We start from the raw sequence: 25,126 nt of genomic DNA, 5'->3' as shown, positions 1-25,126 counted from the left end.
TCGAACCATCCCAGCTTCCCTTCAATCCTCCGACGAGAAGATTTACCCAGAAAACAACCTCAGGTTTAAATAACAGCAACAACAAACAACCCGGTTGCTGCTGTCCTTAATCATCCAGTGGGCGAGGAGACATTTTTAAAGTGCAGGAACTCCTCATGAAAGCCCCCCTTAGCCACACCATAATGGAGAGTCTATAATGGGGCAGAGAACCTTTTCCATCCAGAGGGCCGCGTCCCCTTCTGCGCAACCTTCTGGGGGCCACATGCCACTGGTGTGCAGGGTCAGAGGGAAAAGTGGGCAGTGCAACAAATGGCCAATTTACCTCCGTACAGTAGGCTAGTTTCTTCATACACACTTCTCTATCCTCCCTCCAGGAACGCGAGAGGCATTATCAGAGATCAAGGATACTTTCTGGCCAGGCAGAAACATCCCAGGCAGGTACAAAGCACAGGCTGGACAGCATCTCCCATCATCCCCAGACATTGGTCAAGCTGGCTAGGGCTGATGGAAGATGGAGTACAGATACATCTGGAGGATTCCCCAGTCCTGCCGTAATCCGTTGGCTCTGCCTATCAATGGCTCTGGCTCCGCCTTCTGTTGGGCTCCCAATCTTCTGCCCTACTAATCTCAATAGGCACCAGCCACCACTAGGCTGAGGGCAGAATGAAGTTGGTGGGGCAACACCCCATTTGCCCTAATGGAGAAGCCTCCACTGCTTGCATCTTAGGGGAGGGCGGTATACAAATGTAATAAATAAATAAATATTGTTGTTGTTGTTGCTGTCAGTAGCAGCAGCAGTAGCCTCAGTATTATTATTAGTAGTAGTAACTATTATTATTATTGTTTATTATTAGTAGTAGTGGTGGTGGTGGTAGTAGTGTTTCCAGCCCTTCACCCCAAGGCCCCAGGGAGGTTTAAAATACATAATTAGCAACAATTAAAAACTACCTAAAATCACAGAGATCTGCACACAAGGATCTAGGTCTTGCCTCTTTGCTCACCTGTATGAGGCGACCTTGCTCATTCTGCAGGGCGTTCAGCTCCTGCCCCATGGTGCTATGCCCCTTCTTCAAACCATCACAGTCCGTCCTTAGCTGGGCGGCATGGCTGAGGAGCTTGGACACCTCATCTGACAGGCCGACCAGCAAGGCCCTCTCCTGCCCTTTCGACGACTTTGCCTCAGCATCATGCTCCGTCACAGCCCGCAGGAGGGAGGACTGGAGGCCTTCCAGGCGGGTGAAGCCATTCCCCTGGTCCGGGCAATTCGGGTCAATAAAGATGTTGATGCGGGAGCCGTCGGCTTTCTCGATGGTGACCAAAGCGTTGGCTTCGTCAGGATTGGTGCTGATGACAGGCGGGGATTGGGTGACGGGCGTGTGGTAGTGGTTCATGAAGAGGATGGCACCAGTGACGGTAACAGCGAGGAGGACAGCCACGGAGAGGAGGACGGTGCACAGAATATAGCCGCAGCTCATTCTCTAGAAGATGGACAGAGAAGAAGGGACAATGTTAGACCCCTCAGTTGGCCACCATAACAGTGCTGACAAGAGAGCCAGTGGGAGTTAAAGTGTTGGCCTGGGACCTAGGAGACCAGGGTAGGAATCCTCACTCGGCCATGAAGCTCACTGGGTGACCTTGGGCCAGTCACTACCTTGGCCTAACCTACCTCACGGGGTTGTAGTGAGGATAAAATGGAGAGGGGGAGGAAGATGTACGCCACTCTGAGCACCTTGGAGGAAAGGTGGGACAGAGATGTAATAATAAAGAAATAAGGAGTGGGTGAGAAATTCAGGCCACATCTGCAGTACAGTAGGGTGTTCCGCTGATGCAGCAGCTTTCAATGAGGGGAAATTCCCTGTTTTAAGGCCGTTTTTGCGACATTTTGCATCATTTTCATGCAACGCGCCCCATTATTTTCAATGGGTTTCGCTTTACGGCGCTTTCCGCTTTACAGCGGCAGTCTGGAACGGAACCTGCCATATAAGTGGGGCCCGCCTGTACACATTTAAAGCACTGTGATCCCACTTGAAAACAGTCATAGCTTCCCCCCAAAGGATCCTGGGAAGTGTAGTTTGTGAAGGGTGCTGAGAGTTGTTAGGAGACCCCCTTCTCCGAGAGACAATTCCCAGAGTTCCCTGGGAAGAGGGACTGACTGCTAAACCACTCTAAAATTTGTAGCTCTGGGAGGAGAATGAAGCTGTGATTGTTTAAAGTAGTATGACACTGCTTTAAATGTATAGTGCAGACAGGGCCAGAATGGTGCTCTAGGAATTCTATGGTAAGCTATAAAATCTTCCACCACCCACCACGAAACACTCATATTTGTTTGCCTTTCATGTTTATATTACTCATCTCTGCTCCCTCGTTACTCAGCCCCCCAAAAAGTACTCTTGTAGGAGCTTCGTATCAGAGCAAAAAGGACAAGTTTAAAAAGCAAAGTTGCAAGCCCATTCTGAGAGTTGGGGCAGGGTTGGGGGGAGAACTGTGGTCTGAAAATGTTTCCTTCCACTGGGGTTTCACAGAAGCCTCCTCTTTGCTGAAGCGATCCTTATTCCATTGCCCAGGGGTCATGTCAAAGGGCACTTTCAAAATAAGGATCAGAATATTACGGAGCTTTTATGGAGTGCCTTTCGAGGGTACAAAAGCGTACTTGAGATAAATGGTCTCAATAATCCTTTATAACGGCCCATATTCCCCCCTATACCGTAGAGACGTTTGTGTGCTGGCATGGGGGGGAGGGTTGAAGCGAGGGGAAATGATGGCGTGTCTCATGTCGTTTCGTGAGTTTCCAGCGGGCGGCATATTTGAAATGAGAACTTTCTAACTCACATTCATAGCCACCACCTCCCTTCACATCAGAAGAAATACTAAGTGCATCTTTTGAACTCTGCACCATGGCCAGCACAGATGGGGAGCCTTTTTTGGCCTGAGGGCCTCATTCCCTTCTGGGCAATCTTCTGAGGGAACATTTGGCCCTGAGGCCTATCAACGTCATTTCCCCCCCTTCCTAAGGTCCCCATTTGTGTGTGATAAAAACAGCGAGGGTTGCTCTCTAAAGGTGAACGGATAAATATTTGGCCCTCTGAGGCAATTTCACCAGGCAATTAGACAGGCCACGCAATTGATATATGGCTCACTCGGGTGACGGCTCTATGAAATAATAACGACAGAGGGTCACCTAAGAGATGCCCTTCTGCCATTGAATTAGTTTTTATTTAATGCGACAATAAGCGGGCTCCCCTTCCAGAGGGGCAAGTGGCGAGACCTGGTTCCAGTCGGGAGTTTCCTCTGCCGTGACTCTTGGGTCACCCGAGCCCGCCGCTACCGAGGGGTTGCCAGGCCCCGTGACTCTTTAATGAGGTTGGCGGTTTTCAGCACAAAGCATCTCGTTGCTGCATGAATCATGAATCTCTTTTGTTAATGAAAGAAAGCACAGCGATGGGAGGAGGCTAAAGGTGACGGCAGGAGCAGTATTTTTAGAGCCAGGAGTCTGGCTGGGCAACGGCCAAGTGCACCGATTACTTTCGAGAGTTGTGCTCTGGGGGTCGGGGGGGGGCTGAGTCTGCAAGTTTCCAGCGAAAGGAAGATGGCTGGGAATAGCGTTGATCTGTGGTGCTTTGTAATGTCATGCCACTCTTCTTCTTCTTAATAATAACAATAACAATATCATCATCATCATCATCTTGCATTTCTATTCTTTGTTCACTCACTTTTTACGGAGAATCCTGATTATGATGTTGTCAAATAGCTGTGTTCCAGTGTAAGGTTTTGTGTTTTTTCGCAGGGGGGCAGTTGTGATGTTCTCCTGACTTTTTTCAGACTTCATAGGCAGTGATTTATTTATTTATTTGGCAATCAAATGCAATTGGATCACCAGCCTTTCCAGCAGGACAGACCCAACGGCATTTTGATGCTTGAGGCCAGAGGTGGAGAACCTTTTTCCAGGCCAAGGGCCGCATTCTCTCCTGGGAAGCCTCCTGGGCGCCACATGCCAGAGGTGGCTGGGGCCAGAGGCAAATGCGGCTGAAACAGGGAATCTAAATCTGACCTTTGTAAACATATTTTTTTGCAAAGGAATTCTATACATCTTTGTAAACGTTACTGGGCTGCAACATGCGAAAATTTCAAAGCATGGCTGCGTTTCGGTTCTTGTATTGTGTCAGACAGCTCAGATTAGGGAGGTTCGCCGTTCAATGAAAACTGAATTCCAGTTCTCCCTCACCCCTATGCAGCCCACACCACATCCCCTGCTCCTTATTTCAGGCTTTACCCAAAATGTCCTTCCCAAACTCAGGCAAGCCACAAGAGAGAAAAGAGATCTGCTACTAAATTTCTTGCTTACCTTGCTTCTAAGTGGATATTGATTGGTTTTACTATTTAAAATCTTCTACGAAGCTTCTGTGGGAGTGATTTTTGGGCTGATTACTGAGGAATCAGATAAAAGTAATATATAAAGGAAAAAATGGAAATGGACTGCCTTCAAGTCGATTCTGACTTATGGGTCACCCTATGAATAGGGTTTTCATGGTGAGAGGTATTCAGAGGTGGTTTACCATTGCCTTCCTCTGAGGCTGAGAGGCAGTGACTGGCCCAAGGTCACCCAGTGAGCTTCATGGCTGGATGGGGATTCGAACCCTGGTCTCCCAGGGCGTAGTCCAACACCTTAACCACAAATATAAAGTGTGGTGGGTGGGGGTAGGGGGAGGTAATATAGCTTATCATGATATGGCCCCATCTGCACTAGACATTCAAAGCAGTACTATACCAGTTTAAATAGTCATGGCTTCCCCCAAAGAATCCAGGGTAATGTAGTTTGTTCAAGATGCAGAGAGTTTTTTGGAGACCCCTGTTCTCCTCACAGAGCTTCAGGTCCCAGAGTGGTTTGATAACCAATCCCTCTCTTCAAGGTACTCTGGGAACTGTAGCTCTGGGAGGGGAATAGGGCATCTCCTAACATCTCTCAGCCCCCTTCACAAACTACACTTCCCAGGATTCTTTGGGGGAAGCAGCCATGACTATGTAAAGTGGTATGACACTGCTTTAAGTGTATAGTGCAGAGGAGGCCTATGTTAAACTCAGAGCTTGGAAATGTTACTTTTTTGAACTACAACTCCCATCAGCCCAATCCAGTGGCCATGCTAGCTGGGGCTGATGGGAGTTGTAGTTCAAAAAAAGTAACTTTTCCAAGCTCTGGTTAAACTTGGCCCATAGCATATCTCAGGGATAGCCAATACAGTGCCTTCCAGATGTTTTAGACAACAATTCCCATCATCCCTGGCTATGATGTCTGGGGCTGATGGGAGCAGTAGGTCTCATCCGCATCAGACATTTAAAGTATGAGGCTTCCCCCAAAGAATCCTGGGAACTGTGAAGGGTGCTGGGAATTGCAGCCCTGTGAGGGATAAACAACCGTTCTCAGGATTCTTTGGAGGCAGCCATGTGCTTTAAATCAGGTGAAGGGTACCTTCGCCCCACCAGATGTTGCTAAACTACAACTCCCATCATCCCTGGTTATCGACCATGCTTGCTGGAGCTGATGGGAGTAGTAGTTCAGTGACAACGGGAGGGCCAAAGGTTCTTTAAATGCATAGTGTGGGTGTTGACTATCGTCAACACCAGCTGGAGGGCACGCCCCTGGGCTACCTGCCCATGGACTTTCGCTGCGGTCTCATCCCACAGGGAGGTCTGGATTCCCCCTGTGTGGTTGGGATCTGTTCCCTGCTCCTTCTCTGCCTGCTTTCTCACCCCTTTTCCATTGCACCTGCAACACGGATGCTAAGATTTCCTCCTCCTGACCTCAGATGCAGCTGTCTGAAGAGACAGGGGCCTTGCAGGAGGGAGGTGCTGCAGTGGCATATTCAAAGGGACAAAAGGCAATTATTTTTCCTCGGGGTGGGGGCTGGAAAAAGCGAGAGGGAGAGAGAAAGAAAATGCTGCATCGACAAAGTTTTCCCCGTCCCCCTTCCAAGGCCTGCCCTTGCTTCTCCGGGAAGCCTGGAATTGGATGTGTGCAGGGCAGCTGAATTATTATTATTAGTGTTAGTATTAGTATTACTCATTGAATTTGTATCCTGCCCTTCCTCCCGAAGCAGCTGAGGGCAACAAATGCATCAACAAAACAATTTAACATATAAAAAAGCATTTTAAAAAACAGTTAAAAACCTTCTAAAAAACAGTTACGGTTTAAAACATTCTTGCATCCAGTGATCTCCGGGTTGCCTGGAACAATCTCCTTTAGCCATCAAATGCCTGGGTAACAGGGATGTTTTCAGATTCCTCCTAAAAGTCAATAGTGATGGAGGCAGATGTACCTCATCGGGGAGTGCATTCCAGGGAGTCACCACTAAAAAGGCCCTGTCATGGGTCAACACCAACAGGGCAGCCCGGGACACAGCTGTGGGCAGCCTAGGGAAACTCCACTCAACTTGGTGCCTGTGTCTGCCCATAAAAGCAAAGAAGTGTGATGTCACCAGTTTCCAGGATCCCTCTTTGGTTGTAACATTTTGATGGTGAGCTGTGACTTTGTTTGGGCGCTGGATGAAAGCTGGGGGTGGGGGATGTGTGGAGTCCTGGTGAGAACCAGCAGGCTGAGAGGGGAGGTGGGTCAGAAGAAAGAACTGATATTGACCTGTATTTTTTAGCAATTCTGCTCACGGCCAGAGTTCGATTCCAACAGAAGGAGGAAGTCGAATCTCCGGTAAAAGGGGTCGAGGTCCACTCAGCCTTTCATCCATCCGTGGTCAGTAAAATGAGTACCCGGCATATGCTGGGAGTATAGAAAGGCCGGGGACGGAACTGGCAATCCCACCCCATATATGCGGTCTGCCTAGTAAACGTTGCAAGACGTCACCCTAAGAGTCGGAAATGACTTGCACTACAAGTGCGGCGACACCTTTACCTTTTTAGATTTGTCTATGCAACATAGCACATTTTTGTAACGTGTTGTTTTCATTTTCCATATACCACTTAGAGATATTTTTCTATATTAAATGGCAGAGAAATGGTCTAAATCAGGGGCTCCCCATGGACCACTTGAAAATTGCTGAGGGTACTGGCGGATTCCCCCCCCCCCCCAGCCATCATAGCCATTGTAATGTACTGTGCTAGATGCTGTACGGGTTTTGATTGTATTTTTAATTGCTTCTTTTATGTCTTATATTTTGTTTTCCATTGTATTCCGTAGGATTCAGAATGGCAATACAATAAAATGCAATATAAGAAACGAAAGAAGCACTGAAAAATCAATGTGAATATTAATGCAATGGATGTACCGTCTCCCATCGTCAAACGCAAATCCACAGGCATCCCATGGACCACCTGAATGAAGCTTGTGGACCACTGGTGGTCCATGGACCACAGTTTGGGAACCCCCCGGTCTAAGTAAATAAATAAAATACTATTCATCCAGCCAGAAGGAACAAGTGGCTCAGCAAGGTGGATCACTGTCAGAAACAACAATCAGCTTAAAGCAGCAACAGAAATGCTGCCTTGTCATCTTTTGGAGTGAGGGGGTTGGTGTGCCTTCAAATACGAGATGTCAGAATCAATAAGGAAGGCTTCTTCAGAGTTAAAGACATTAGCACAGTGCTTCTTCTACGAATAAAGGTAATATTCAGATATGCCGAACGGGCTGGAGAATTAAAACTCGGCAGAAATTCGACTCCTGTTGCAGTGCTGTGTATGGGCTTGATGCCAAATTTCCCCTGAAGCAGAGTTTCAAACACGGATTTGGACAAGCTCAGATTCAGCGCCTTCATTTAGGTGTCAGGAGATCAGGGCCCAGCAGGGCTGACAGGAACACCAGAAGAGTCTGGCTGCTGGACCAGGCCAACAGAGAGCCCTTGGGCTTAGGGCGGTATATAAATTAAGTTAAATAAAAAATAAGTAAACAGGGGCCCATCTAGTCCAGCATCCTCTTCTCCTAGTGGCCACCTTAGATGGCCCAATGGGAAGCCCAGAAGAAGAACCTGATCACAAGAGGACTCCCCACCCTACTTGTAGTTCCAAAATGGAAAATGGACTGCCTTCAAGGCGACCCTGACTTATGGCGACCCTACAAATCAGGTTTTCATGGTAAGCGGTATTCAGAGCTGGTTTACCATTGCCTTCCTCTGAGACTAAGAGGCAGTGACTGGCCCAAGGTCCCCCAGGGAGCTTCATGGCTGTGTGGGGATTCGAACCCTGGTCTCCCAGGTCCTAGACCAACACTCTAACCACTACACCACACTGGCTCTCTACTTGCAGTTCCAAGCAACTGGTTATGAAGAGGGATGCTGCCTCTGGCAGAACATCAAATATATTTATAAACAAGCAAATAAATATCTGGAGGGCCAAAGGTTCTCCACACCTGCAGAAAATCCCAATCTTCTTTCTGCCTGCCCTCCATGGGGGGTCTGCTGGTCTCTAGACTACCTCGTAGGGTTCTTGTGAGGATAAATGAGAGCAGAGGGGAAATCCTGTATGTCATCCTGAAAAGGAAGATGATAATGCAACAGATAAATGCAGAGCAGGAACCTGTACATTCTAACTAAACCTACCCGGCTTCTGCAGCCAATTTACTTTCTCCACTAGGACTCGCCGTAATCTGCCCATTGATATGGGCTCATCGGAGCAAGGGCAAGAACTAAAAACATGACAGAAAAATAAATGAAAACTTGGTTGAGGCATGGTTAAAAGGTCCTCACACCCTAAAATGGTGGGGACTAAGACAGGAGATAAGAGTGTTGATTCCTGTGTGCCTACATACTTAGGAAGGAGAGTCGGTTAAGGTATAGCTATATTTGTGCCCTTAGCGGTGCCCAACCTCCTCTTCCCCCCAAAAAATGCTCTCTCTTGGGCTGAAGCAAAGAGGATTTTTCAGGGGGGGGAGTTTCTTGGTGCCTCCTCCTTGTTGAGGAGAGCCTGGCTGGGAGTCCAGAGTCTCTGAGTTCAAATCCCTGCTAGTGTCTCCTGGGCGTCAAGGGCCAGCTAAAGATCACCCCCACAGTGAGTGGCTCAGGGTTTACATGTCCTGCCACCTGTGCAGCCGTGGGCAAGCTGCGGAGTCCCAAGGAGCCCAGTTGCCCCCCAGCTGGCAGTTGCAGACAAGGAAGGGGCTAGCTTGTGCAGCTGTGGCAAGCTGAGCAGGCCCTAGCCAGCTGGGGAGGACTAGCCTCAGAGGGAGGCAATGGTAAACCCCCTCTGAATACCGCTTACCATGAAATCCCTGTTCATAGGATTGCCATAAGTCGAGATTGACTTGAAGGGAGTCCATTTCCATTTCTCCTTGTCATTTTGCCAAAGGTCTTTGACATCTCTCCGGAGGGTTTTTAAGCAGTTACGTAATAAGGAAAAATAAGCAACAGCCAGAGCTGGAACGTGCTCCCCTCGCCAATGAGGAAAGGATCAAGTTTTAGATTATCTTTGAAATGCACACTTCTGCCTTCCTTAGTCAGAGGGCTGCATCGTTGATGCAATGTCCCATTATTTGGGGCTCAAAAAGCAGAGCCTCCCACAGTCTCCAAATAAAAAAAAAGGAGATTGCACCATCCTAAGAAAGGGCACAAAGTCTGACACTGGCTCCACAATCAGTGCATGAATCCCGAATTTCCCAAATATCTGATAGCTGAAGCTGGCTATATTATTATTTTCTGAATTAAAACAACAGGGCTGACCTCTGAAAACTAGGACACATGGCCATCCTAAAGGGCGGGAACGTTCTGAATCCATTCCCAGCTCTTCTCGGAAGCTTGGGACCGAATTAGAAAATTACGGACAACTTGATTTTTGTGTTCAGTAGCAGAGAGAACAACAGAAAATGAATATGCAATGAATTATGGTGGCATTATGGTCAGATTATGGCAGAGAGCCAGGGGGAAATGTTTTGGTCATGTTTTAAATCCCAGTGAAAACAGCTCTTTGAGTCCTCAACGGGATATTCTTCCTGAACACAATGAGACTGACCTATGGGCAGATGGTAACCCCTTTGAAAGTGAATGGAGTCATTCAGAAGCTTGCAGATAAACAGTCACTGAGGCAAGAAATCCTTTTTGGATCATCTTAATGGTGGGGGGCACCTGATCTGGTTAGTCACTTGTCTGCACGTGTCTGGGAAGCTGACCAAATAATAAGAAATTAACATCCTTGTGCCAATATTGAGTTGTTTTTAATTGACCTTCAAAAGAGAGCCAGTTTGGTGTAATGGCTAGACAGTTGAACCACAACGTGGGAGACCAGGGTTCAAACCTCCACTCATCCATGAAGCTCACTGTGTGACCTTGGGGCAGTCACCGTCTCTCAGCCTAACCTACCTCATAGGATTGCTATGAGGATAAAACAAGGACGGGAAGAACCACATACACCACCTTGAGCTCCTTGGAGGAAAGGTGGGATATGAACAGATAAATAAAGGGTTGTGTCCAATGTTAGTCCTACGCAGAGTAGACCCATTTAAAGTAATGGATATGACTAACATAGGTCCATTAATTTCAGTGGGTCTACCCTGAGTAGAACGTGGTTGTAGACATTTCATATATAAAGTCCAAAGATCTCTAGAACCTCCTATTGGACAATTTTTTTTGAAAGACAGTGGTAGAAAATTGCCTACAGCCATACTACCCTGAACACGCCTGATCTCGTCTGAACTCGGAAGCTAAGCAGAGTCAGGCCTGGTTAGTACTTGGATGGGAGACCGCCTGGGAATACCGGGCACCGTAGGCTTTGAGGACAGCAATGGTAAACCACCTCTGAATACCTCTTACCATGAAAACCCTATTAATATATCCAAGAAAGATTCATAGGGTCGCCATAAGTCGTAATTGACTTGAAAGCATTCAACAATAACAAAGAAAATGGCCAGGACTCATGGTGATGTGTCATCAGCACAGGTGTCCAGACTGGCATCCCAATGCCATGCTTCACCACCATGCTGTCTTTCTATGATGGATACAGGCACAGCACTCTGCCAGCGAACCTGATTCAGGCTCAACGGGATTATTTTGGTGCCCGCATCTAAGAACTGTTATCAAAACCAGGCAGATTCATCCACAGCAATTGGACAGGACACGGAGGCAATGTCTTCCCTTTGTCATATAATGTCTAGAAGGCTCACTGAACTTGGAAGTGACAAATACTGTAGAGTTAAACATTCCCCCCCCCCCATTTTGCTAGTTATTCTTGGTACCTTTGGCTCTTTCCCTAGATGTCACGTTTGGGGAATTGTTTTTGTAAAGAAATTGTTGTCCCATCTTGTAAGAGAGCTCAAATAACAGGCCTTCTTTGAAAAATAAAGATCCCAGAACTTTTCATGGGTAATTAGTAGGAACCTAGAAATTATTGGGCAGTAAGCCTGGTGGATATTATTTCTAAATTCTGAAAGAATGTGATGCAGTTACTAACAGCAGACTGGAAGAGCAGGCTAGTTGTAGGAAGGTAAAAAAGCATTCTGGATTAGCATTGCTTGTAAGATTGAACCAAAAGATATGTGGGTGGGTGGGTCATTTCACTAAATTCTTCACCAGGGCTGCAGATATGTTCCATCTGTGATCCCTGATTGGCTTGGACCTCCCCTGTGACCTGTATAGGAAGCACAGCCCCCTCTCTAAATGGGCTTCATTTGCAAATATTGACCTAAGCAATTTTGAACATCTTATTGGCTATATCTAGCATGGTGACATCCAGTATGTGATCCCTGATTGGCTGAGGGGCAACGACAGAAAGAAATGGTTATCAAAACAGCTCAGCCTTCTCAATCACTACTTTGAAGCCAAAAAAAGTGAACCTGGAGAACATTTGGCTCAGCCTGATGTGCTTGACCATCAACTGATGAGGAATGCAGAAATGCTTACCAATGTATGACTGCTTATACCTTTCCGTGCTATTTGGTAGGACTGAGTCGACAGTCATTTGGGATAGTCTCCGTGTCTAAACCGGACAACTTGCTTGCAACCTTCAATCCAATTTGGATGGAAATGATCTGATATCAGAACTGCAGCATCCCACATATCCCCACCCCTACCCCCACCCCTCTATCAAGGCACGTAGTGTGGCCATGTTTCTGTAAGGCAGATGACATGGCGTCGCTTTCAAGAACTCAAGTGGGGTTGAGATGTTTATTAAGAGATTACGAGACCACTTGCCAGAAACAACAGTTAAAGGCAAATTACATCAAGACTACGGTGGTGCTACGGAGGGTGAAAGCCGCCCTCCATCTCGTAAATAGACTCTTGATGATCGAGAAATTGAACAAGTCAGATGCATTTAACTGCCTGCAGGGTCATTTGTTTGTTTCTTGGGGGGAGAGGCAACGGGAATACTTGTGTAGCAGGAGCCAAGATCCCTGTGGTTTTTGGATTTGTAAGAGCTTGGTAGCACTGAGGTAAGATTTTCCCTCCACTGATGTATGGGGCGGAAGGACAGGGACTGCTGGGCACAGACCAATAAGAAACCCCACAGCATAAGATTTTTAAAAGATATGCGTAGCACGAGCCATCCTGTTCTCTTTCAGCCCCTGTCAGAGCAGAAGGAAGGTTTATAGCTACAAGGCTGCACGTTTGTGTGTGTTTTTTTTAACGCAGTCATCCAATCTCTCAGAAAGGGTGTTGTAGATAGAGATGGAGAGAGCTGTCAATTTTTGTTCCCTTGGTTTCTCATTTGCCCAGTCTTAAATGCAGTTCTCCACATTTCTGCTGCAATTTGCAGAGGCATCAACATTTTAGCGTGAATTTCACCTGACAAAACACATTTTTGTATGCAGTTTTGATTAACATGCACATTTTTGCAAGCAATTTCCCCTGATATAATGACATTTTTTTGCATGTTATTTTCATGATTATATTCATTTTAGGCACATTTTCCCCTAATAGATGCATTTTTATAAGGATTGTTTAGTTGGAGGACTGTATTGCAAAATTCAGAGAAGCATAAATTTTGAAGGATAGCTCTGTTTAGGTTCTCGTATTCTTTCAGAAATTGCAATTTGATAGGTTTGGCTTTAAATGCAAACTGAATGGAATTTCTCCTCCATCTCTACTTCAGACCCATGGGAGGACTAGGGATGTGCTGAGCTGTTAATTCCATCTCGTTTCAGTCTTGATGGTACTCAGCCATAGCTTCATTCCATCCCATGACATGCCATTGGGTCCCATTGTATGAATCTGAGTGCACCTTTTACACAAAATGTGCACTTGCAAAATTCCATCTCCTCCTGTGAATTTTGTGAATTTTGAATGATGGCTGTCTTTCAGTTCACATATACTTTCAGGAAATGTGGATTAGAGACGTTCACCTTTAAGTGAGCACTGAATCAAATTTCTTCCCCTAGTTATAGAACTGGGAAAGGTGGGGAAAGCACTGCCAAAATGATAAGGGGACTAAAACAATTCCCGTACAAGGAAAGGTTACAACATTTGAGCTTAGGAAAAAAAATGCAAATTAAAAGGCGGGGACTTAAAGGTGCATAAAATGTATGGACAAAGTGGATATGGAGACCTCTCTCTCTCACATAGGATACTAGGAACATCCAATGATGCTGACGGTGGGGAAAGGACTTCTCTCAGCACCTGGTTAAACTGTGGAACTCACTCCCACAAGATGTGGTGATGGCTACCAGCTTGGATGAATTTAAAAGAGAATTTGACAGATTCACAGAGGATAAGGTAGATTCATAAAGTGGAATGCCCTATGTTTACGACACCCCAGCTTTGAAAATTTGGATTTTGGAGCCAAAGAAAGTTGAGATACACAATCCAACACACCTGTGGGGCAGCTGCCGCCCCATCCCTCCACCCCATCTCCTCCTGACGAGTGCAGTGCTACTGCTGCCCCCCCACTCACCCCAAAAGCCACCCCCCACAAACTTTCACTAGCCTCACTGAAATGCTTTGAGTACACCTGGAAACTTTCCACACGTTCTGGCCTAGAAGGAAACCCTTGTGTTCCCTTCAAATGTCACTTTTATCAAAAACAAGCCAGGCTGGCCTCACAATGCTGCAACTCATGGGAGTGCCACTTTTCAGGGTTCCACCTAGCCATCCAACCTTGCAGTTCTCCAGATATCCCATTCTGTCCCTTCCAGCACCACCGTGGCCACCTCGCTTGTCCATTTTCCCTTCCCAACCGATACTCAGCACTGGGTGTCTACTGGGCATGAGCCCATAATTCCCTTTCATTTCTCACATTGGCCCACATTTGGCTCCGATGCTCTTGGCAAGCACCAGCTGAGCTTGTTATTATCAGGATGAACTAGGGATGGGCGAACCTGTCCATTTCGATTTCTCTACTCTTCTAATTTTGCCACCCTTAAATTCACTTCTCCACAATTCTACCTCATCGAAAGCTCATTTTGTGAGCTTTCTTCCCCCTGAAAAAAAGAGAGAAATGCTAATATATGCACTTCCATACACATTTTACACTAGTATGTGCATTTTTGAGCACATTGACGCAGCTGGAGAACCGTGTTGCAAAATTCAGAGAAGTGGGAGTTTTGGAGGATGGCTGCGTATCAGTTCACGTGACGCTTCAGAAAGTGTGGATGAAGTAGGTTCATCTTTAATGTGAGCTGAATCAAGCTTCTCCTCCATCCCGAATCAGGTGGTGATAGCATAAGCTACTCCAACTGATGCTCTAGATCAGTCATTCCCGAAATGTTTTTCCCCGTGGACCACTTGAACATTGTTGAGGCTCTTGGTGGGCTACTTAATGGCTTTTCTGCCTGTTGTGGTGATTGTAATGCTCAGCGCTAGACGCTGTATGATTTTGAATTCTAGCTGGATTGCTGCTTTTATTTCATTATCTTGTCTTTTATCGTGTTACGGTTTGCATTCCGTAGAACTCAAAGTGTAATACGATAAGTTACAACGTGTGATCTTTCCGTTGCAATTGCTGGAGCAGGCTAGGCAGCAATGTGGACTAAGCTCCCATTTTGCACCGTCTGGTCCTCTACAAGAGGGCAAGCAATAAAAATGGTGCAAAAATGGCTCTTTACACTGGTGAGGCTCTCCCATAACAGTTCATCATTGTCCGCTAAATGTAGGAGAGGATGTAATGTTAGTGGCTCATTGCACCCTGTGCGGTGGGCGTGTGTCAAAGTTGCTGACTGTTGGGATGCAGTCTTTCAAGAGATTCCTAAAATGATGGGACAACACCTGGTTAAGACTCCGGAAATGGCAGGACTAAACTTATTTCAAAGGGAGAACATAGATGTGCACTTTAAACCCCTAATTAGCTTCTTATCCATGTTGGCAATGCTGATAATCGCCAGACTCTGGAAGGACCTTGAAAAATGGAAATGGACTGCCTTCAAGTCGATTCTGACTTATGGTGACCCTACAAATAGGGTTTTCATGGTAAGCGGTATTCAGAGGTGGCTTACCATTGCCTTCCTCTGAGGCTGAGAGGCAGTGACTGGACCAAGGTCACCCAGGGAGCTTCATGGCTGTGTGGGGATTTGAACCCTGGTCTTCCAGGTCATAGTCCAACACCTTAACCACTATGCCACACTGGGGGTGAATTTAACAGTGTGGTAAGACAAGGTGTGACAGAAAAATTAACACGCCGGCTAAGGAATGCACAAGGGATAAAATGCAAGGACTCATTTCCTGCTGACTGGTTTTGCTTTATTGCATTTATGAGGGATGATGACAACAGTGGACTTCCAGCAGTCTTCAGAAATATCTGCTTGGTTGCATAAATACTGGTCTCCATTAAATCAGGGTGACTTCTCAGAAAATCTGGACTTGCGGCTTGCAAAGGGAATTGTATTGAAGAGCCACTGTTTCTTCTCTTTTGTTCCTGTTTGATCTTTGGGGGTCAGGTTTTCTTTTTGTAAACATTATAATTTTCAATAAATTTTCATTGAGGACAAAATACAACATAAGAAATAATGGAAGCAATTAAAAAGCAATAGGAATACTTAAAGGCCACTTGAATGAAGCTCGTGGACCATTGGTGGTCCACAGACCACTGTTTGGGAATGCCTGCTCCGCCACTGAACTATGGCTCTTCCACAAAGGCTGGAGTGAAGAACCTTTGGCCCTGCAGATGGCACTAGACTCCAGTTCTCATCATTGTCCCTGACCATTGGCGGCACTGTCCTACAACATCTGGAAGGCCACAAGAACCACACCTCCACTGTCAGCGATCACTAACCTTTGGATTGAAAGATCCCCTTGATCTTACATTGATCCAGGAGAAAGCAAGATCAATGGAACCAGCCTCAACTGGACCAAAGTCTGTCTTTCAATGTTTTAATATTTTTAAAGCTACGATTGATCACTTTGAAGCCCTATGCAGGCAGAAAGTGCTGCTGGTGAAAAATGAAATGAAAGAAATGAAGTGTGTGTGTGGGGGGGATTGCATCTGTCACAATGGCTGTTAAACCCTTTCTTTCTTAAAAAAAACACCACCACCACCTCTAACAGGCCAACAAAGCAGCATGGTTATGATCTCATGCTTGTTACCATGGCATGATTGGGTTAGGTGAGCTGCAGCCGGTGTGTGAAATGAGAGCCGTTATTTTTCACCTCTTCCCCCTGTCTTCCATCTCCACTACGGTGAGGATCAGAGCTTTATGCTCTGACTGACAGATCACATTTTGGAGAATGAAAGGCAATGCAAGAATAAAGTCGCTCTCCTCGCCCAGGGAACAAACGCACCAGAACGGAGGCGCTTGTCTCACCAAAGGGGAAAACAGACAAGGGTTTAATACAACTGCCTCGTCTTCTCCTCTGAGCTCCCTGCAAACTCAGAAGCAAGGCAGACGGTGTAAGCATTCACTGGAGACAAATCATCAGCTCGCTTTCATTTGGTAAGGCCAACAGGAAGAGTACGTGTCATCCAAGGAACTGCCCGGAGATGATGGTTGGGACATTTTTAGCTCATTTGTGGCTACCTGCAGACCTCGAGGGCACCAAGAGGAAATAGGAGTGAGCGATGGGAAGAGGAGAGAACTCCGACAGCAAATTCCAAAGTGCTTTTGCTACATATCCTTGAACCCAAATCCACCTTCAAACAAAGCATTTGAAGCAAAGGGGGAAAAGATGTGGGCCAGCACCATAGTCAAGTCTCGATATATGCTACACAGGGCTGGGGGAGAAATTCAATTCGGGACGCATTTAAAGTTCAACCTACCAAATTCGCACATCCCAAAAACAATCCACAAGCCAAAACACAGGCATCCTTCAAAAATTGCACTCCTCTGAATTTTGCAATGCAATTCTCCAGCCGAGTCATGTGTACAGAAGTGCATGTGCAATAGTAACACACATGCATGAAAATGCATAGATTGGTGAAAATAACATGTAAACACGTATTGTATTAGGGGAAATTGCTTTGCAAAAATTGTATAGATGAGGCAAAATTGCATACAAAAATGTGTCCATTAAGAGGAATTCACACTAAAATGCTGGTGAATGTTCATGACTTTAAAAAAACACACCTTGCAAACTAATGTTAAGAACTGAACTTAAGACTGCAAAACAGAGAAAATGAGACAGACCAAAACTGACAGATTCACCGATCCTTAATGCTGCAGTACCTAGATTTTCACATTCCTGAAGTTTTGCAATATCAACTGTGTAATTTTTCACTCTCTCTCATAATGCTAGAACTCATGGAAATCCAATGAAGCTGAATGTTGGAAGGTTTGGGACAGATGAAAAGAAAGGACTCCGTCACACAACACACAGTTAAGCAGTGGCATTTGCAACGAGAAGAGGCACTGATTGGCCACCAAGTGAAGAATGGCTCTTAAATGACATTTGACACATTCAGAGGATAACCCTATCCATGATTACTAGATAGGATAGCTTTATGCTACCTCCATGATCACAACTCAAGCTCTCAGCTGCTGCGGGTCAGGGTAGGACAGAGGAAGGCACAAGTCCAAACTGAAATCTGCCTCCTGTTTTCTGCACAGCTGGACAGAAATTTGACTGGTTAAGCATTACTTTTCTCTGCAGTCTGATGCTGGGGGGAAAGGAGGGAACACCCTGCAACGGTTCAATTTCTGCTGTCTCGCAGGTGGTTAAGGCTCACAGGAACCCAGCCAGAAGGCCCCGTGCATATATCTAACCCATAATAAGCTTGCTGAACACCAAACACTTCACCTTCTCAATAAATACAAGGTGTAACCCCTCTGGCTCAACGTGCTGGGTTTATCCAACAAAATGCAGCATACCAAATCCAAGATTTAAAAAATATATACAGTACATTTATTGTATTTATTGGCCATACACCCCACCATCAGCCAAGCATTGTTACCTAGGATGCCTCAAGTCCACCAGTCTCCACTCCTTGACACAGCAAAACGTCCTCATGCTTCACCCCATGGCGTAACAAAAGCTCCATCTCATGACGTAATGACAGTTCACAGGCTCTGGCCCTGACACAGCAAAAACGTCCAGGCTCCAATCCTCTGACACATCAAAGGTCCCCAGGCTCTGTCCTTGATGCACTAGAAACTACCTGGTTCTGCTTCCTGGTCCACTAAAATCTCGTCAAGCTGCACCTCTTGCCCGGTCAAAACCCAGCCTGGCTCCACCCACTATCTTCTCTAGTTCTGCCCAGCCCTATAGCCAGCCTTTCTTGTTACATGGGGCAGCTACGTTTCTAAGTGGGGCATTTTGGGGGAGGGAGGAGGATGTGAGGGCCAAGCCAGGGGAAGGGAAATGCAGTGGCCTTTCCCCCCTCTCCTCCTCCATGCAAAGGGTGCGTTCACATACATAATGGGCTATGGAAAGGTCAAGTAAACAGAAAATTTATTATGAACACCAGGAATTAAATGATGGGCGTATTTTTTGAAGAAAGAAAGGTTGTTAAGGATAGAGCGAACACAAGGATACCAAAAGGTGTTAACTCCTCCTTAAGGGTCCCTCCTTCTAGTGTTTTTCCTGACCTTTAGATTTTCCTTTCTGCTGGACAATGAAGGGAAGAACTTTTAACTGGTTGCTCTACAAAGCATTAACTAAGCAACTGTGAATGGGTGATTGCTGGGTTGATATTTCTACCCAGAAACCTTGAAAATGTCTCGTGCTGAGCTGTACACATTGGGAAAATCAGAAATTAGGCCTGAGTTGCAGCCTAGGTGGCCAGCCAGCTAGATAACTGTAGTGTGCATGGCAGTGTTTCTATTCTTCTAGGGTTGTTTTCATCCTCGCTCATCAAGTACACAAGAAAAAGAAAAATAGCCGCTATGATTGTGGGTATATCGAGTGCTTAAAAAGATTAGGGCAACTTAGAGTAGGTTTTTTCCCCCAGATCACTTTAAGTTATTAACAATAAGCACCCAATCCAGTCCTGCTCTACTCATTCTAATAACTGCAGAATAAGCAAACTCTGCAGGCAACCAAACATGCTTCTTTACTGCTGGCTGGGTAGAAAACAGAACTGAAAATGAAAAGCAGCGCAAAGGAAAGTCCAAGGGGTGGAGTTACTCTAGCCCATAATACAAAATTCTAATATTTAACTCTTCAAAAGTCATGTGACTATACAGGCTGTTCTCCCTCCCCCAGTATCATCAGTAATTATAGCATGATTGTGATCATGAACAATCCACTCTGTCAGTGAAAGTCTTGAGAGAGCAGACTTTTTTACATCTTCCAGATGAGACTCTTGTTGTACACTCATCCTGCCTCATTCACTGAATTTTTCAGAGGGTTCTATTCTTAAATTGCTCCTATTAAATTGCTCTAGGGAGGTGGTGCACCCATTTGCCCCACCCTGACTACAGAGTTGGATCTGCCTACTAGCCAGATGTTTTTCAAATCACACCCTAAACCTTGATGGGTAGAGGGAGCTCTAGCCAGTTTGCCACTGAGTATCCTGGTTTAATCTTGTCCTCACGTTGGGGGGAAGAGCAACACAACCTTCCCTAGCAGTCAGGATTTGCTATGGAGAATAATCTTGGACTTCTTCCTCTTTTCCCCACTCCTGACTGGTTTTTCACTCACATAGGGTAATATCTCAAGGGTGTGTGTGTGAATGTAGGCAGCCAATGTGTGAAGACCGGGAACCAGGAGCCAAGCGACCGATAAAAGCCAGGAGTCAATAGTCAAACCAAGAGCCAAGAAGCAAGCCAGGAGTTAGGAGGAAGCCGGGAGTCAAAAGTCAAGCTGTGAACCAGAGCTAGGACCCCAGAACCATAGCCAGGAATCAGGAGCCAACCTCGAAGCTATAGCCAAGACCCCAGAGCCAAGAGTCAAGCCATGAACCAGAGCTAGGACCCAGGATCCATAACCAGGATTTCGGAGCTAGCCTAGGAGTCACAGCCAGGAGCCAGGTGCCAAGCAAGAACTGCAGCCAGGAACGACGCTCCAAGAGTCAAGCCATGAACTCAAGCTAGAACCCATAGAAATCTGCCATATAATCAGGCCATTGGTCCATCTAGCTCAGTATCGTCTGCAGTGACTGGCAGCGGCACTTCAGGATCTCAGACGGGGGTCTCTCCCAGCCCTTCCTGGAGGCCTCAGGAATTGAACCTGCGACCTTCCACATGCAAAGCAGATGCTCTGCCCACTGAGCCTATGGCCCTTCCCAAGAGGAAGAGGGGGCCATAAATCTAATAACTGTTACGGACCGAAAATGGAAATGGACTGCCTTCAAGTCAATCCCAACTTATGGCAACCCTATGAATAGGGTAAGCAGTATTCAGAGGGGTTTCCCATTGCCTCCCTCTGAGACTAGTCCTCGCCAGCTGGCTCAGCTTGCCACAGCTGCACAAGCCAGCCCCTTTCTTGTCTGCAACTGCCAGCTGGGGGGCAACTGGGCTCCTTGGGACTCTGAAACTTGCCCACGGCTGCACAGGTGGCAGGGCACGTAACCCCTGAGTCACTCACTGTGGGGGTGATCTTTAGCTGGCCCTTGACACCCAGGAGACACGAGCAGGGATTTGAACTCACAGACTCTGGACTCCCAGCCAGGCTCTCCTCCCCACTGTGCTATACCACCTGTTACCTATCTGTAAGGCTGTCTTAAATATTGGAATGTACTTTCATCATGTCCCCGCAACGCTCAATCTTATCTGTAAGTGAAACATACCTCTTCTTTCAGCCTCTCCTCACCATGTCCCTTTATTGTCTTTGATGCACTCCCCTGAATCCTTTCCCAATTATTATTATTATTACTGTTGTTGTTGTTAATTTGATTTATATCCCGCCCCTCCTCCCAGCAGGAGCCCAGGGCAGCAAACAAAAGCACTAAAAACATTAAAACTTCATAAAAACACATTAAAACAAAACCTCTTCAAAAACGTTACTTAACAAAAGCAATGCAAACATCTTCCAAGATTAAAAACATTTTTAAAAAGAAAGTTTAAGAACATATTAAGAAGCAATTCCAACACAGATGCAGACTGGGATAGGTCTCAACTTAAAAGGCTTGTTGAAAGAGGAAAGTCTTCAATAGGTGCCAAAAAGATAACAGCCTGTCTAATGTTTAAGGGGAGGGAATTCCACAGGGTAGGTACCGCCACACTAAAGGTCCATTTCCTATGTTGTGCGGAACGGACCTCCTGATAAGATGGTATCTGCAGGAGGCCCTCACCTGCAGAGCGCAGTGATCGACTGGGAATATAACATCCTTGTTGAGCAGCGATAACCAGGACAGACCTTGCTTTCCCAAATCCTAGATGGTGCTGGAGTAGGAGACTGAGGTATGGGGGTAAGGGTACCCTCTCATGGCAAGTAGTTCACACACACCAGCTTCCCCCAGGCCACACACCCCTCCATTGCTGGACTCTTGTGGTTATCCAAAGGCCGTTTTCACATCGCTTTTATTGCCAGCAATCAATATATCCTAAGCAATCCCAAGCGTCCTTATTTGAAAGCGTAGGCCTTCAAGAATCGATAGGACTTAACTTCAGAGAAAATATAGTTTGGGGTGAGTGTGTTCGTGTGAAATGTACACCATTAGTTCTCTTTTGTAAACCTAACGCAGGGATGGGGGCCCTCTGGCCAGAGGCAAGGCTCTCCACAGCCGCACACACTAAGCCTGAGCTAGAAAAAGCGCACAGACCGGCGGAAAGGAGCTCTAGTTAGAGAAGGTCCCAGCTTCAGTCTCTGGAATCTCCAGTTTTAAATCCAGAATTGCAGGAGTGGAGGGAAAGATGCTTGCTGCCCTTGGCTCCTGCTGGGAGGAAGGGTGGGATATAAATCCAAACAATAAATAAATAAAATATAAATAAAATAAATAAAAGGTTCTCTCGGCTTCAGACCCTGGAGAGCTGGTGGCAGTCAGGCTCAATACTGGATTAGACACTGAATAAAGCAGAGTTATGCAGCTCAGCTGTAGCTCAGTGACAGAGCACATGTTTTGCATGCAGAAGATCCCAGATGTAATCCCTGGCATCCCCAGTTATAAAAGGATCTCAGGCAGAAGGACTGGAATCCTTGGAGATCCACACCGGTCAAAGGAGCTAGCAAAGAGTTAGATCAATGAAGGGTCTGACTCAGTAATGAATAGGAATGGGCAAATGTGTCAATTCTGGTTTCTCATTTTTTCAACCTTAAGTGCAGTTCACATTTCCACATCCGTTTGCATTTTTTTTAAAAAAAAAATCATTAAAATGCATCTGCATTTGAGTGCAAATTTCTCCTAACATACACATTTTTCTATGCAATTTTGCTTCGTGCACACATTTCTGCAAAGCAATTCTTCCTAATATAATGCACTTTTGTCTGCTATTTTTTCACTCATAAATTCATTGATATGCACACTTTCCCCTCTCATATGCATTTTCGTGCACATTCCTTGGCTGAAGTAAGGTGCTGCAAAATTCAGAGAAGGGCACATTTGAAAGGGTGGCTGTGTTTTCAGGTTGTGCATGCTTTCAGTAAGTGCCAACTGAGTAATTTTGCTTTTCAATGTGAACTGGACTCAATTGCTCTCCCATCTCTAGTAATTGGAGCTGTTTTGTATGGTGGTCATCTATCCTGACTTCCAGATGTAGCTGCCCAAGCACTCAGGCAGCCAAGACCATGCGCAGAACTCAGTGCAGGTTGCTGATTTGCCTGATTTTCTCTCCGGCACCGTTAGGCATGGAGTTATAAGCATGCTCAAACAGGGGAAAGGAGACGGCCAAAGAGATGTTTTAACAGGGTAGCAACTGAAGCGCCTGATGACGCTCCAAGCTCCCACCATCTGGGCCCCACCGGGGTGGGGGTGGAGAAAAGCAGCACCTTCCTGCGTGGTAAGCTCATAGGAGGTGAACATAAGGACATCAAAAGTGTCTGACTGCTGGATCAAGCCAAACTGCACCTACCTACTCCAGCATCCTGTCCTTCCAGTGGCCAACCAGATGCCCCCAATGAGGACCCCTCAAGAGAAACCTGCAACAGTACTTTCCCCACCTGTGATTCCCAGGAACTGGCCTCCGACAGTGGAGGTAGAACATAAGCAGAGCACTGCTGGATCAGGCCAGTGGCCCATCTAGTCCAGCCTCCTGTTCTCACAGTGGCCAACCAGATGCAAGCAGGACCCGAACACAACACCGCTCTCCCAGCTTGAGTTTCTCTGCAACTGGTATTCAGAGATAGACTGTCTCTGGGCATGGAGGTTCCATTCTTAGCTAACGCAGCAAAGAAGAGTCCTGCTGAACCAGGTCAAAGGCCCGTCTAGTCCAGCCTCCTGTTCTCACAGTGGCCAACCAGACGCCCATTATGGGAAGCCCCCACGCAGGATCTGAGCGCAACAGCAACTCTCCCCACTTGTGATCCCCAGCAACTGGCATTCAGAGGTAGACTGCTTCTGACAATAGAGGAGGAACACAGCCACGGGTAGTAGCCATGGGTAGTCTTGTCTGCCATGAATGCGTCTAATCCTCTTTTCAAGTCACCCAAGTTGGTGTCCGTCGCTCCATCCTGTGGGAGCGAATCCCATTGTTTCACTAGGCTCTCTACCCCTGAACAACAGCTCCTCTGACAACAGAAAGGCAAACCCACAGGCCTCCATCTCCTGCGCCCCCTGGGCCACCATGGGTCTTCAGCCCATGGCCTTGGCATTATCAATAGCGCGCAAAGAGGAAGCAATAATGTAACATTTGTCTTGTTGCAACCCTTCCGAGACAAAACGTTTCAGAGCTTAAGCAGGTCACTGGGAAACAGGGTGTTTTTGAACCCTGGCTCACAACTTCATTCCTTCTGAAGCTTTCATTGGGTATAATACTTTTCTGGATTACACAGAGAGAGAGTTTCAGAACTTCCTTTTAAAAAGGAATTATGGTTGTGTTTTGCGTCCCACAGTGATAACAAGGTTTGATACCCTGCATGATGCTGGCCTTCCTATAATCTAGTCTGAGCCACTACATCTGTCACCTTCCTAGCAAGGATTTTACACCACACAGCTCTTTTAAGTGTGGGTGGTAGGGAGGGGGGCAGTATTAAATCTTGTACTCCCAAGTCGCCAAGAATCTGGTCGCCTTTCTTAACAAGGCACATCCTAACTCAGCTGACGGTGAAAGATGCTTTCAAACCTTGACAAAGGCAGATGATACATTTATCTTACAAAAGTGCCCTCATCGAATACAGTAGAAGCATCTCTTTTTCCGTGCTCTGCAGGGGTGGGAGGGAAGAGATTTACAAACATTTCCAGCAGTCTGAATTGGGAAAGAGGAGGACCTATTGGCTAGTGCCTGTGCCACCATCAACCCAATTTTTCTCTGCCTGTATCTAGAGCACTTAGCCACTTTTAAATGAGTGTTCACATACATACATACATACATACATACATACATACATTTATTTCTTTAAGCCAAAGGATAGGTGTATAAATAAACATGCATAGATGTGCTGCTTTTAAAAACAAACCCTTTTAAAGGCATACAACCTGGCTGATTCAATGAGGGGAGGCACCAGGTTCCTAGCTGATCTAGCAACCACCTTGCTGCAGAGAACCTGTGTGATTCTTGCAGTTTAGCTTGGCAAAATGTGTGCTTATTATTCCAATGTTTTAGACAGCAGGCACAGGGTGAGGGGATCTGGTCAGGATTGGGACTCGAGTGTGCAAAGAAAAGAAAAGGCATGCCTAAAGAAAAAGACACAACCAGTTCTAAGGAGATGAGTTGAAAACACTTTTAGCCTCGCATAAAGTGAAATGTGTTTGATGGCACCTTCGGATCCCTATTATGGGAAGCCTGCAAGCAGGACCAGAGTGCAGT

The 25,126-nt window shown here is 46.3% G+C and overlaps 1 protein-coding gene and 1 non-coding gene across 2 annotated transcripts in view; one reads left to right on the top strand and one right to left on the bottom strand.

The window, feature by feature from the left end:
* FIBCD1 (fibrinogen C domain containing 1) overlaps nucleotides 1-25,126 on the bottom strand; it is a 66,438-nt gene that overhangs the window by 30,218 nt on the left and 11,094 nt on the right. The window contains exon 2 of the mRNA XM_061603881.1: nucleotides 1,002-1,478. Coding sequence (XP_061459865.1) covers nucleotides 1,002-1,478 — 477 coding nt within the window. The remainder of the gene's footprint in view (nucleotides 1-1,001; nucleotides 1,479-25,126) is intronic.
* Nucleotides 10,580-10,698, top strand: LOC133374073 (5S ribosomal RNA). Its single transcript, XR_009759816.1, has one exon. It is a non-coding gene; the product is annotated as a 5S ribosomal RNA (ribosomal RNA).

This window comes from Rhineura floridana, chromosome 20, assembly GCF_030035675.1.
Source record: "Rhineura floridana isolate rRhiFlo1 chromosome 20, rRhiFlo1.hap2, whole genome shotgun sequence".
Classification (NCBI taxonomy): domain Eukaryota; kingdom Metazoa; phylum Chordata; class Lepidosauria; order Squamata; family Rhineuridae; genus Rhineura; species Rhineura floridana.
Note: the sequence above shows the minus strand (reverse complement) of the source record. Positions and strands in the feature narration are given on the sequence as shown.